General features: G+C 41.1%; 1 protein-coding gene across 7 annotated transcripts in view; it reads right to left on the bottom strand.

Annotated features, from left to right (window-relative positions):
* NT5C2 (5'-nucleotidase, cytosolic II) overlaps positions 1 to 13952 on the bottom strand; it is a 67236-nt gene that overhangs the window by 21223 nt on the left and 32061 nt on the right. For 6 of the 7 annotated variants that reach the window (XM_085064925.1, XM_085064922.1, XM_085064928.1 and 3 more), the window contains one exon: positions 9719 to 9792. In XM_085064925.1, coding sequence (XP_084921051.1) covers positions 9719 to 9792 — 74 coding nt within the window. Of the gene's footprint in view, positions 1 to 9718; positions 9793 to 11181; positions 11312 to 13952 lie in introns of those variants that run through there. The other variant, XM_085064927.1, reaches the window with a different exon arrangement.

Raw genomic sequence — 13952 nt, 5'->3', positions numbered from 1 at the left:
CTCTAAATAATCATCCCTTGGCACTTCTGATCACTTGCCCTGCAACTCCATCTGAGAATCCAGAGGGAAACAGTCAGTGACCAGTCCTGAAGGTGGATTTAATTGCAAACCAAACACCACTGAAATAAGAATACAAATTAAATGTACTAAGTGTTGGGCAAGCATTTCCCATACTGCCATAGTATGAGGAAAGTCTGTCTCAGCTGTAGGGCCAGAGGTCTGAGGATCCCCAGAAGTAACCAGGTGGTGAGGAATGCTATGTGACCTCTACACAATGACCCTCCTTTCGAGGTATCTATCTTCAAAACTCGTTATACAGCAAGGCCACTTTTCATATACAAGTGGAAAAGAGGATTTCTGCTCTGGCATACTGATGACTTCAGCTTCTGTTACAGGGCCTTTTCTAATCAGGCAGGGATTGTCAGGCACTGCCACTGAAACATAACAAAAGGGAAATGCTAACGTTTTTCAAGCTATGCTGCTCTCCCTGTTAAAATTATTCATTACTTACACAGGAAGGAATCTGAAATGTCATGTTTGAGTTTCACACCTGCGTGTTAACTACCCTCAGTTTTGACAGTGGAGCCAGACTGCTCAGCTCTGATGGGAGCCCAGACTCAAGCTTGGCTTGCACAGCCTGGCTGGGTGCTGTCGCTTTGACTGGAAATAAAGCTGAGGATTTTCCTTCCCGTGAGAACTAGAAACCCAGGAGAGGTACCTGTACCGTGGGACCTCTGCACAAACATTCAGCTGACTTGGTAATCCCAGGAATGGGGATAAGCACAGACCTCCAGGTCCCCTTGCCTTGCATCTGTCTTTCCAAGGGCACATCAAGTGTTAACTCCTGCCACAGCCACTGCAGGCATTTCACTTCACAGTATCCTCACTGGATACGAAGGGAAAAACACTTCTGTTTAAAGCTCTGCTATGTCCAGCAGTAGTTTGGGTCATCTCTGCCCACGTAAACATGTGCCTTGTGTGCAGGCAAGGGAGTTGAGCACCTTTGTGCTGTGCTGACCTGGGAGCTCAGTGCCTGTAAACAAACTGACAAAGTGGTAAACGTGCCTAATTGCAACCACAAGAAATCCCAAATGAAACCCATGGGACAACTCATATGTTTTCAGTTAGGAACGTGGTGAACTTCTGACTTGCCATTTGTTTATGAACTCGGCTGAACTGTGACCATAAAGGGTTTGTCTACAGTCAAAATGAGTTGAAAACCAAGCAGGAACAGACTCCAGTCCTCTTGACTCCTGGGGTTTGATTTTAAGCACTAAGCCATAAATAAAAATGCACAGTATTACGCAAAGCAGAGTTGCAGCATTTCAGCCTATATTTAAGTTGACTTTTTGTAACACGAAACAAAATGGATAGCAACATTATGTTTTGTTTCTTTGGACTTTTAATGTTTCAGTCTAAATGAGAAGAAACTGCTGCCATATTGAGTATAATTTTCACTTACCCATAGAAACCTTTTCAAGCACAGAAGTGACCTGTGCAGTAAGACAAAGCTTAGCTTTTAAGCACACTTTAATATTTAATGTGCCTTTTCTCTCACTAAGAATTATGTATTTGTAGCGATCAACAAACAATACCTTGACAAAACCTCCAGGTGCATCCCAGGATACTTATGTATGCTTAACACACAAACTGCTCTGCCCTGCATGAGCAGCCACATCTTGCACTGCGCCTTTGTGCCCACAGATGTTTTTGACAGTAAATCTGATAACAGGAACTAAGGCAAGGGTCACTAATCATCAGAGGGTTGAATCTTTTGGATGTAAGCTTCAGTGGCTCCCTGGCACCCTTTTCTGACAATGCCAAAGGTGGGATTCTGTGTGGAAACCAGTGCTCCCCTCCAGAGCAGCACAGGGCTCTGCAGTCCCCAATTGCAGCAGAGCCCGTACAGCAGCGACGCACCCACTGCAGCCTAAGAGCAGTGGAAAATTCCTTACCTCTAATGCTCCTGCAAACATCCCCAAGTGCACAGCACGGCTTTCTGCTCTAAAACCTCTAACCTGGAACTGTATCAGCTCCCCTTCTCCTGCTCTGCATGCTAACAGGGTATGTAAAGACAGGATTTGCTGTTGCTTCAAGGACTGACACAGCACTGTACGTGCAGCCTGGCTGTGAGTTGCTGGGTCTACACTTCAGGTTGTTTTTAGTGCTGCATTTCAACTCGTATTAAAAACAAGTGTTGTCAAGTATCATCAGCTTTAACTCTCCCCAAAGCAGGCTTATTAGTGCTCTCATTGGTAAATTCCAGATATTTTTAGCTCTCTGCTGCTGCACTTTGTTTGCCTTCGATGTAACAAAGATTTGGGTTGTTTGAATATGCCTCAGAGGCTAGCAGAGCAGAGCTTAGTGTTGGAAAGATTTCTTCTGCTGAATAAAAATGAATGGCTTGAGGTAAGAACAGCAGCACTGAGGTCATGTTTTGCATGTTGAGAGAAGCAACTCATACAGATTCTGCGTTTCAAGGAAAGTTCAGTTTGTCTATTTTAATAGTTGGAATAACTTTCCTTTGCACTGGATTAATATTTTAAAGATGACTATAGAGTCACCTGTTCTTCTACAGGAAATTTTTATAGTTTCCCTGATACAAGAGAATGGCTTTTTATGCTTAACAAGTGGCCTTCACAATTTACCTCTCTCAGATACAGCCCACTGTGAGTTATAATCCCATATTGGAAATATCCCTGCATTTCCATGGAAACAAACTACTGTGCCAAAATATGGGCTTAGTTCTTCAATGAAGACTTATGAACACGGAAGAAATAGTTGCATGGGCTTCAGGTTCAAACATAATTTGCTAGCATCTAGAAATGAGAAAGAAATTATTTAAAGGCATAGTAGTTATTAATACAATACATGCAAGGCATTTTTCAGGTGTATCAGAGTCCAAACAGATCCAGCTTCTTATTTTTCCCCATTTTCACTAAAGAGAGTGAGCCTCCAAGGCTACACATTTGTTTAACAGTGTGCACCTGGGCTTAGATGTAGCACAAGTGCCCATGCTGGCAAGAAGCCACATACACAAGTTTTTCTGTAGTGTGCTAAAATAAGGCATTCACAAAGCAATGGCACACATGTGATCTCAGAGGTAAAGCCTTCTGTACTCTCAGCTTTGGTTCCTCCTACAGAGTAAGCTGTTTGAGTCATCACAAGGGCATTTGCAACTTAATAGTACTTCTGTTGTGGTATTAAGATTACTAGACAAGGGGGTCGATTGGATTGAAAAATGACTCCCTATTTTCATCGTCTGGCAAGGCAAGAACTCGCCTTGGTATACTAACAGCCTGCTGACCCAGCTTGGTGTTATCGTCATGTTTTTAAGAGCAAGAAAACAGAATATAGCAGCTTTTGAAACTCTCCTTACACTGTGAAGACTTGTTCTTTCAGCAGCTTCTGTTTATCACTCTGCTTCTTCAAGAATCCCCAGACAGCAGATTAGCAGTTTGTCAGTCAGTGATTTACTGGGACAGAGCAAGCAACACATGCTTTCTGCACTCCTCATTCCCAATGCCAGCATGTGAGATCCCACAGCTCCAGACCTCGCTTGCTCATTACACAGCTTTAAATGGTCAGGCTCTGAAGAGCAGCAGCACAAAGAGAGCTGGGACAATAACCACTGCACTGGTATTTGAAGACATCCAGCTCAAAGCATACTTGGAACAATTTGGCTTCTCCATGTGCCTTTAGCTTAAAAACACCAACGGCTAAACCAGCCTCTGAAATCTGCAAAATTTGCACCTGTCAGACTGGCAATGTGCAAATGTGAAAAGGCAGACAGCAGATGTGCAACAGTCAGGACATCTCCCAGTCCTGGCTAGGAGAGTTGGAAGGCTTCTCCTGCACATCTACCAATTCCTTTCTCCAGCCACCACATTATTTCTGTACGACACAAAGAACTGCATTATCCAGCAAACTGGGAAAGAAGCAAAACTGCTTAGTATCTCCCCAGAAGAGCCTCAAAGCCTGTAGTCCTTGCATCATGATGAAACTAAAGGCAAACCTTTAACCTAAGCTGGAGAGCCTCGTTAGAACAGTACCAATAAACAGACAGTAACAGCATCTGAACTGACATTCAGATACGTTGTAGTTGTTTACATTACAGTCTCAGTAGGTTAAGTATTCAGTTCAATCTTTCACATATAAAACTCCCACATTTATAATTTGTTTTTAATTTGTGCAACTCAGAAACTTTTTCATGCAAGGTACAAATTAGTTAGTCCCATTTCTCACTTGTGCAAACTGAAACACAGGAACCTGACAGAACTCATCTACAGTAAAAATAGTAGATGGATTAAAGAACCAGTTCTCAATTCTGCTGTCACCTGTTCTCCCAGGTCACACACAGCAACAATCCAATTCTACTTTCTGGCTAAATGTATCTTTTCCAGAGTCAACAGATAAAAGAAAGTATTTAAAAAACAAGATGAGAGTGGGAAAAATTTTCCTCTTCCAAACTGCAAGGATGGCTTTGACACAAACACCCACCTGAGGAAGGGGCAAAACCTGTCTGTGCATGTTGCACTTTGGATTAAGTTGGGAAAGACTAAAGCTGTCTTTCCCATATCTTTTCCCATGTGATGAGAGGGGAAATGCTACAAGCTGAAAGCATAAGCAATTTTGCAATAAAATCTTTGCAGTGCTCCAAACCTTGGCATTAAATTGGCAATGTTTCCAGGACACAAGCTATATTCCAATCAGATTATGTTGCATTAATCACATTTGCACACAATAAAATCAGTATTTTTCAAGCCTCATTTCCCCTGCATTTTTATTGAAAGCATTTTCAGCAGCCAATGATAATTTTATTATCAATTTCTGGAGAACACAGAAGCAGCAATGAATTAAGCACAGGAAAAGCACTACAAATGAAAGCATCCTGTCTCCTGGTATTACCTCTTATCTACTTCAGAGATAGCAGATAAAACTTTCAACAAGGCCGTAACTTTTGGAGAAGAAGAGTAGTCACAGAGGAATCTTTTCAAGCACAATTGAGTTTGTAATTCTTACTATCCCTCTCCATCTGCCAATGGCCCAGTGTGAAATTACAGCCAGTTTGGGAACCCCACTGCTTTAGTTCTGCTCCTGTCAAAGGACATCTATCCATCACCTCAATGTGCAGCCTGTCCCATTTAAGAGCTGGTATTGCCAAGGCCTCCTGCATTATTTGGATCCAGATCTAATAATTAAGTGTAGCTCACACTGAGTAGGAAGCAGCCAAATAAAATGCTGTGTGAAGCCAATCTCTCTCTGCTGCATTTCCAACGGGTGTCACCAGCTCCTCAGGGCTCAGGTGAATGTGGCAGTGAAGACTCTTCACTGATATACCTTTATTTTACTTTCTGCACTTAGCAGTAAACACAAAATAGAGAAGGCTGTGAATCTTTTGTATTGCATGCAGCATTTTCTTTTATCAAAGCATGGGCAGTTTAGACACTACTAGTGAAAAAAGGAAGGCAGACCAGAATTGTCAGTGACTGTTGGTCTTCTGGTTGGATGAATAAACAGAGATGAATGATTCAGATAATAAACGAAACTACTATTTAGCAAACAGAAAATAACTACAAAAGGACCTTCAATCTCTCTAACTGAAACAGGAATTGTTCAAAAATCCTCAGTTCTGCCTTGACAGCAAATTCAGCCCTGAATGCTGTTGTGGGGTGTAATGCTGTGGCTTCCCAAGGAGCAAGGGCACCATAGGGAACTGGCAGCTCCCAGGCTGGCAGGCAGAAAGGTCAGAGGCAGGGAGTGAAGGGCTGCATAACATCACAGAAACTTGTCTTAACCTCCACTAACAGCAAAGGCTGAAATAGCTGGTGATTCTTGCTGGCATCAAGTGCTGCAAGATTTTAAGTGGCAACTACTTAACTAAGCATACAAACCAGTCAAACCCTGCTGCTCTTCCTGCTCCTTCCACTTGCCTCCCCATAACACATAGCTTAAAAAGCATTATTTTATTTACTAAATGTGATTACCAAACAGACTGAATAGGAAGGAGACAGCCAGTTTTGTACATAACACAGATTTCTGAGCCTCTAGTATTACTGCCTCCAGCACATTAACCTAGGGAGATTTGGGAGTTTCCATACACGTAAGAGATCTTATTCACCCCATGAGACTACAACAACAGCCCTTTATGGGAAAACAAGAAATCTAAAACCTGTGAGAGTTATTTCAATTTGCTTTCATTTTATTTTCCCAGCAGTCAAAATTAATTCTAGCTGTAATCACCGTGATTACAAATTCAGCTATTTAAGGTCCATCATTTCTCAGAAGAAAAAGCTAAAACCTTCAGGCTCTTCAACACAAAAAGACTTTGTTTGCCCAACCCAGCCATTAACTGTATTTCTCAACCCTATGCAAGGAAGGAGACAAGCACAATCAGGGAACAACACAGGAGTTATTTACAAAAATTAGAAGTTTAATCTAATTTTGACCTGAAAGCAAACAAAACCACTGTGGCATTGCTGTATCAGACAGCCTTGAATTCTTTTAAATTCTGAGCGAAGTGGTTCTTTAATTTAATAACTCTAAGAAACACTAGAAAATAACGCATGAAATTGTACTTTATGTGCAATGTAACATGATGATACTAAAACTGCTCTCAGCTGGCAAGCTGACATTCTCAGACATGCTGGTAGTAGAACACGATCACTGCAGCATGTGCATGGTAGCTGTTACTACAGACTTCAAAATGGAAATGCCACGTCCCCACCAAAATTAGATTATTCTAGACAGAAAAGATGGTTATTGTAAGTAAGTCTGTGTCCTTAAATTCATAAGGTACAAGAATAAAACTGTCTCAGGCTTCTAAAGTTCAAAATACTCAAATGATTCTGACTTCTCTGGTACTGAACCACTCTCCTACTGAACCACCTGAAAAGAAGACTTTCGGTGCTACCAGTGGTCACTGATTTGGAAAGAAGAAAGAGAGACAAGACACAGGAGAACTTCTTTACAAGACAGGTAATTCAACGTGTTCCAAAATAATAATTCTTCTGAGATGTCAAATGTATGACTGTCATCAGTTTATTTCTGATGTGAAAGTTCACAGCAGAAGGGGACATGATATATAGATTTTGGCAGGGTTAATGACTCTGCCTGCCTTCAGTTGTGGAATAGGAAGATTGTGCTTGGGATATTTTAAAAATCATTACAGAGAAGTGGCCTAGCAATGCCTGAAAGTACAATGCAGAAAACTAGACGAGGAGCTAATGACACTGGAAATGCTTCTGTTCTTTTCCTTGGCCTATTTACGTGTTTTGAACTGTCTCCAAAAGGCTTCTGCTCAGCATGAGCCATCTGGTATGCAGATACCATTTCCAGATGTTAAATTACACATAAACTGGCTTTTTACATTGTTTTTTCTTCTTTTTTTTTAATCAAGACAAGTAGCATGTGCATGTGAAAGAGTGAGTAAAGGATAACATTCCCAGTCAGAAAACACCACAGGGTCTAATGAAATGCACTAACTACAGCATATTACTGTAATACTTCACTTGTCCCACTTCTTCATTATCATTTCAAATGAATTTATTTTAATTGCAATCATATTCTAACACTGCACTCTTTAAAGCCCCTGCAGTGAATAAGTTTTTTTTTTCTTGTATGAAAGCTATATATAGCAAATAATGGTCAGATAATAAAAGCCCACATGGAGAGGAAAGGATGACTCTGAGACATAAGAAAATAAACAGGTTGTTTCATATGTTAATTTCCAGTGTGAGTGGAAAAAAGGGAAATAGTACTTACCAGTCATAACATTTTTCATCTGCAAAAGGCTTTCCAACCTAATTACATTCTCACAACTCCTAATACAATGATCTGCAACTATTATCTCTGTTGTACCATGGAAGAAATCACTGGACAGCAGCTTACCCCAGAGGGGTCCAGATTTCCCATTTTCTGCTCAGACCACATCCCATTTCTTTTTCTGCCTCACACCGTGTCACCCAACTCCCCTGAATGCTCTGACTTTTTTTGACCAGGTTTTTATGTCCCTGGTACTGCTTTAGGATGCTTGAAACATTCACATTTTTTCCTTTTATCAAACCAAGCATTGCTTTGTGGATAACAACACATTTGCTCTGTGTTTACAGGAACAAGCAACATTTGAGTAAAATGAACAGTCAGATAAATGAGGACAGTGCTGAAGCTCTCGTTCTGTCAGGATGAAAATTAGCAACACACTTCATGCTCCACATCAGCCCCACTGGGATCACCTGGGTCCTTGGGAAGTGCTGCCACTTCCTTTGCAAAAGGCACAGAAGTTTTTCTGTTACTGAAGTGAAACCCACAACTTTTTTTTTTTTTCTTCTTTTTTTTTTTTTTTTTAAGCATTTATTCTTGAACAAGTGTTTTTCATGCACTCCTTAAAAGCACTGCCACAAGCCTGTCACAGCTGGGAAACACAAACAGAAAGCACGTGCCTGCAGTCATATCCAGCACAGATTAAAAGCAAATACTTCAGGACTTATAAAGTGGCAAGAACTTTAAACAGTTGGATAAATAAGGTGTTGAACAACCAAACCTTTTACATGTAACTATTTTCTCATGGATAAAAGAACACAAGGAAGTGATCCAAATATAAACTGCAATTACCTGCCACAGTCTCCAAAACTGCTCCTTGCAGTTGAACCATGAGCCTGTGGAAAACCTTCCTGCCCTTCACTTAGCCTCTGACCCCAGCTCCTGACCCTCACACTGTCCCCAGCCACATTACTCATCTCTCATTCCTTCTCAGTGCACAGTAACCAGATGACCATAGCTCACATACTGCATTAACCTATTATTAGGTGACCCTGACACTCTACCTCACATTTTCTCAGTTCGTATACACAACAACTCTAACCTGAAATATTAATGGTGGTATGAACTTTTTATCCATAACCTTGGAAGTGGTAATGAGAGAGAAGGCAGCATTTACATGACACCCTCAGTTACTGCCTGTGTGATATTATAACCTAGGGAAGTGAAGCAAGCTTTTTATCTCTTCCTTCCTTAAAATATGTAACATGAAAGTCTGACTACGAAGAAAATGGTAGCTTTATTTCCTCTCATCAAAAGTCTCAGGGAACTTGCCTGTTGAGTATCTGAAAGATGGAGAAGTCATGCAAACCATCTTATGAAACTAAAAGATCTTACGCAACCTCCCAAAGCTTATCTGTCATAAAGAATGGGCAAAGCTTTCCAAATTAACTTGTTCAGCTGACACAAGGCACTCCCCCTGCCATGCCTCTTCTCGAAATGAGTCACTGGTGGGGCCAACCCAGCAAGGGGAAAGAGGAAAATTCTAAAATGACCCTCCCAGGACACAGGAGAACCTGCTGGCCAAAGGGGTAGCCTGCTATATGCACCAAGGATAAAAGAAATGGCCTTGTTATTCAAGCATGCACAAGGGACACTGTCAAAATACGGTGGAATCTAAGGAAGCAATCAGACTTATTTAGCTTTGGTTTTCTTGACACCCATAATCACTTGAAACTGTTCTACAGTAACATGGCTTGTGACCAAATACAGCTTGCAGATAACAAATTTAAGGGAAATACCTAAAGTGAAAGTGTAATGAATAGTGAGAGATACATTTACTAATAAAAGAAGCACCTGTTAGCTGGACTAGCCTCATCAGCTTTCTGCTGTGTTTTGCTCGGCAAGAAGCAATATTCCAAACTAAGTCAGTGTTCAAAGAAATTAAGAAGATACTCACCAGCAAGTGTATAGTCCATATCAAAACCAAAGCACTTTATCTTTTCCATGGCTAAACTTCTGTTTACAAAGACCCTGAAAAGAGAGAAGAAATATCACCATAGGTATGAGCATTTTCAAAATACTCACGTTTTAGAACAAACATATTCTGCCACTGTCAGGATGTCTGGCTGTCATAGATCAAAATCAGAAAATATACCTGAAAACAGAGGCAAGTATCATTTTTTGCGGGTCCTCCTGAAGCAGAGCCATGACTTTGCAGAGTTATTCTAATTATTGGTATGCTGTCCAAAGACATACACGCATGCATGCACACACACACACGGCCTTGCATGTGACCTGCAAAAATTCCTAAGAATAGAAGTGCAAAATCTCCTGAAGCAGAATTCAGACCTCAAAGGATGCAAAACTGGAAGCGGTGGATGCAAAGCAATATATAATTCGTTTGATTAAAACAAATTATTACTAAGAGATTACAAGGAAAATAAAATAATATTTCTGTGAATAAATTCACAGCACTTGACTCCTCTTTGGAACTATATCTGGAAATTCAAAGCAAACCCTAACAGATCCATTTTCACATTTTCACCAATACCATTAAAAACATTTAATAAAGCTCTGAAAAAGAGCAACCAACAAAAATTTTCATACACAAGATATGCCATTTCTATTGTGACAAATTTTCTTTTTATTTATAAGTCCTCTGAAACTTGCCAACTGCTATTTTGTAAATTCCACTTTTACCATTAATGCTCATTACAAGGAGAATCTAGGCTGAATACTTCCAGGCCCATTTAGATGAGAACATTTTAATACACGATATCCAATTTAGTTCAAGTAAATAACATGGTAGAGAAATAGGTCAGAGAACACAACAAAAGCTTTTCTTGCCTCCTGTTCTGACTACGACAGTAACTAAGCTGCTTATGTTTCCCCAGAACTTTAAAGCATAAAGCAGATCTGTAATTCAACAGGACTTCTCTCCAGTGACTGTCTTATCTGAACTTTAAAAACGAGAGTCAGAACTCATCTGTGGGAGGGAAGCTGAGCTTTCCAACACCCATCTCAGACAGAAATACCATGCTGTGATGCCAAGACAAAATCCCCCCGTATGAGAAAAGTCCCAGAGCCTTCCCTTGTACTCTGATTTCAGCATGTGAAAATTCTCCAAATACTGAATAAGTGCATTTCCCTGGGCGAGCAATGATCCTGTAAAGCTGGGGATCGGCAGTGCTGCTGGGCTGGAGGCACAACGCAGGGACAGCGAGACAATGGAGACAGCAAGGGCAGAGCCAGCTCGCACACTGGGAAAGGCTGCAAGGAGCCACTGGCAGATCCTGCTCCGCACACACGTTCTGGGCAGGTGGCTGGCATAGCCTGCCTGTTCCTCTGCCCTGCCAATCCACCACAGCTCAGATTTGAACAGCAAACTGCTCGCACCGAGCTGCTGCGCAGCCCTCTTACCTCATCTCTCACCGACGTGCTCCTTGCTCGGTTCGCAGCGCTCTGATTCATCTACTTGTCTGAATCGTATTACAGAATCCCTTTAAAGCTTCCCTGGTACCCATGCAATTTTGCTTGGATCTGATTTGACTTCAGAAGATCATTATGTCTGAACCAAGCCTTAAAGTACTGGATATCTTCTTGGACAGTATTCTAGAAAACACATCTGTGGCTAATTTAACCAGTCACTGGATATTGTTGTTGTTCCACACAAATCCACTTGGAATACAGTTTCTCTGGCAATAGTATACTTTCCCCCTAACCTTGCACACTCTCTCTGGGAGTCACTGTTTCCTGGCAAAGTGCCTGCCTTTGACAATGAGGCTTGTCACTAGGGGCCTTGGAGGTTATAGATGACGCTCTTTTCTGATAGATTTATGTACTACCTAAAGAAGACAAAGTGACGAGATGAACGCTGGAAACTGGTAAAGAAATGCCTTTTTGGAAATATGAGATGGGCTCGTAACTCACTAGAATTCTCTCCTGAAACAGTTGGCTTTTGAGTAGGTGGAGCAAATTATCCGAATCTGCAGTCTGAATCCGTGTTTGTCTTTTAACATCCAGACAGCTCTGATTTACAAGAGACCACTGTGAAGCGCTATTTAGTACTAAATACAGTCTGATACTTTGTATAATGCATATGATTACGTGCTGCTACTGCTGCCAGGAAACATAATTTATTAGCAAATTCAAGCACATAATTTCTGATCTCATGTTTGTGCAGCTTGTTTCTGAGAATGCAGAGCTTTAAGAAGGAAGAACATACCTCGAGGAGACACACTTTCTATCTAACCTGCAGGGTTCAGTCCTGCTCTTGCCTTTAGGCTTAATGCCTGCAGCAGAGTTTTCTGACTGTCTGAACAGGAGGAGTAAAAGGGAAATCTAAAGAAGCTCACAAAGTCATTACACAATTGCAACATTTGGTAAGTTTCCCAAATGAGGACAAAATGCCCAAGTACTAAGACACAGCTGAATGCACTTATAAAAAGGGTAATAGGACAGTGCTTGTGAAAGGCAGAAACAAGGGAGCTGTGACCCAAGAGATCTGTTCCAGTCCAGCCTGCCTGTGTTTAGACGATGACAACACCAAAAACTGTGTAAAGTTCTCTAAATCTCTGACTGTTTGTCATCCCTTGCTTTTGGAATGTTTACAAACTCAACCCAAAACCAGCATACCTTGATACCAGAGGTCTGGAAAAGTTTTCTGAACAACAAAACAAATAACACCCATTAGTATATTTTTGTTCCAAAATAAGTCTTTTGACTGAAACATGAAAATTACCATAGCAGACCCTTTGGTAACAGCTGGAGAAGATGTCTCTTTCTCCATCAGTTTGGACATATTGCCTATGACTACAAACTGCTATGGTAGGGTCTAATCATGCCCCGGCCTGGCAGATTTCAAGGCTTCCTACCAACTGATGTGATGTGGTAATTAATTCACCCAGCAGTGCTGGAGTGAGACAGAGCACGTATTTAAAAAAGCTGAAGAAGGATATTACACAACATGTTCAGGACAGGAAATGAGAACACTTTAATCAATTTAAATTTGCACGTGCCTTGCCAGATTAAATGCAGACTAAACAGTGGCAAAAAAAAAAAAAAAAAAAAAAAAAGAACCAATTTCACTTCTCTTGTGAAGGCCCAGATAGATACTGGTTTATTTTGTAGGCACTCAGGACCTCAACTTACAAATATTTACTCCCAGAAACTGACCAGCTTAATTTGGGGTTTTACTCCAAGTAGTAAATATCTGCAGTGTCCTAGAAACTAAAATTAAAAGCTGAGATTGAATCTCTAGGACAGTTTCTGGGAAGAGTCAGGTGCTTCTCAGAAGCTGCAGACTGAGCCCATGTCAAAGCTGTTCCTAAATCCTAACTGAAGGTACACTCAGCCTGGCTACAATACTGATCAAATGACAGAATCACAGAATGGTTTGGGTTGGAAGGGACCTTAAAGATCATCACATTCCAACCCCCTGCCATGAGCAGGGACACGTTCCACCAGATCAGGTTGCTCCAAGCCCCATCCAACCTGACATTGTGTCTGTTGGCTACAAAAAAGTAAAACCTCCTCAGGAGAAATGCCATAGAGAAATGACAAGAGTAGTTTTTAATGATTACAAAGCAAGAGCAACCTGAGGGCCCTAAGAACCTCAATCACCTGAGGGAAAAGATCCTCTGGTCTTAAAAGGATGAAGTTTTATACAGTTCATCTGGATAAACAAAAATCAAAGAAGCTCCCAGATAACAAACAGTAGAGATAATATCAGAATAAGAGGAGAACTAAAATGATCCAACATTTTTAGGCAATGAAGTTTTAATCTAGAGCAATTTTTCCACTTGCCAGAATCAGAAGAAACCACACTCTCCCTTACCCTGAATTTGTTTTTTCCATTCAGAAAATAGTCACTTTTCTGGGAGCACTGGAGATAAACTTTAAGCTGATCTAAACATTTAACAGCACTGGGCACTAAGACAAAACAAACTACAGGCACAGCATGAGACCACCCTCTGCATTCCCTGTGCTGAGAGACAGAGGTGGGTATTGCCTAAACCCAGCTCCACACCTTTCTGCACCCAGAGCACCTCCTTAAATAGGACACTGCCCTTCTCTAGCCTTCATCCTTTCCTCCTGATAAAAACCCAAGATTTACACTTCTGCTCTGAGGAATATCCCTGTGAGTCTCGGGCATTTTGGACTCCCTGTGCAATGTGGCTGGAGAGACACAA

The sequence above is a fragment of the Lichenostomus cassidix genome, chromosome 6 (assembly GCF_008360975.1).
Source record: "Lichenostomus cassidix isolate B80296 chromosome 6, HeHo_3.0, whole genome shotgun sequence".
NCBI lineage: Eukaryota > Metazoa > Chordata > Aves > Passeriformes > Meliphagidae > Lichenostomus > Lichenostomus cassidix.
This window is presented reverse-complemented; position numbering and strand designations above follow the sequence as displayed.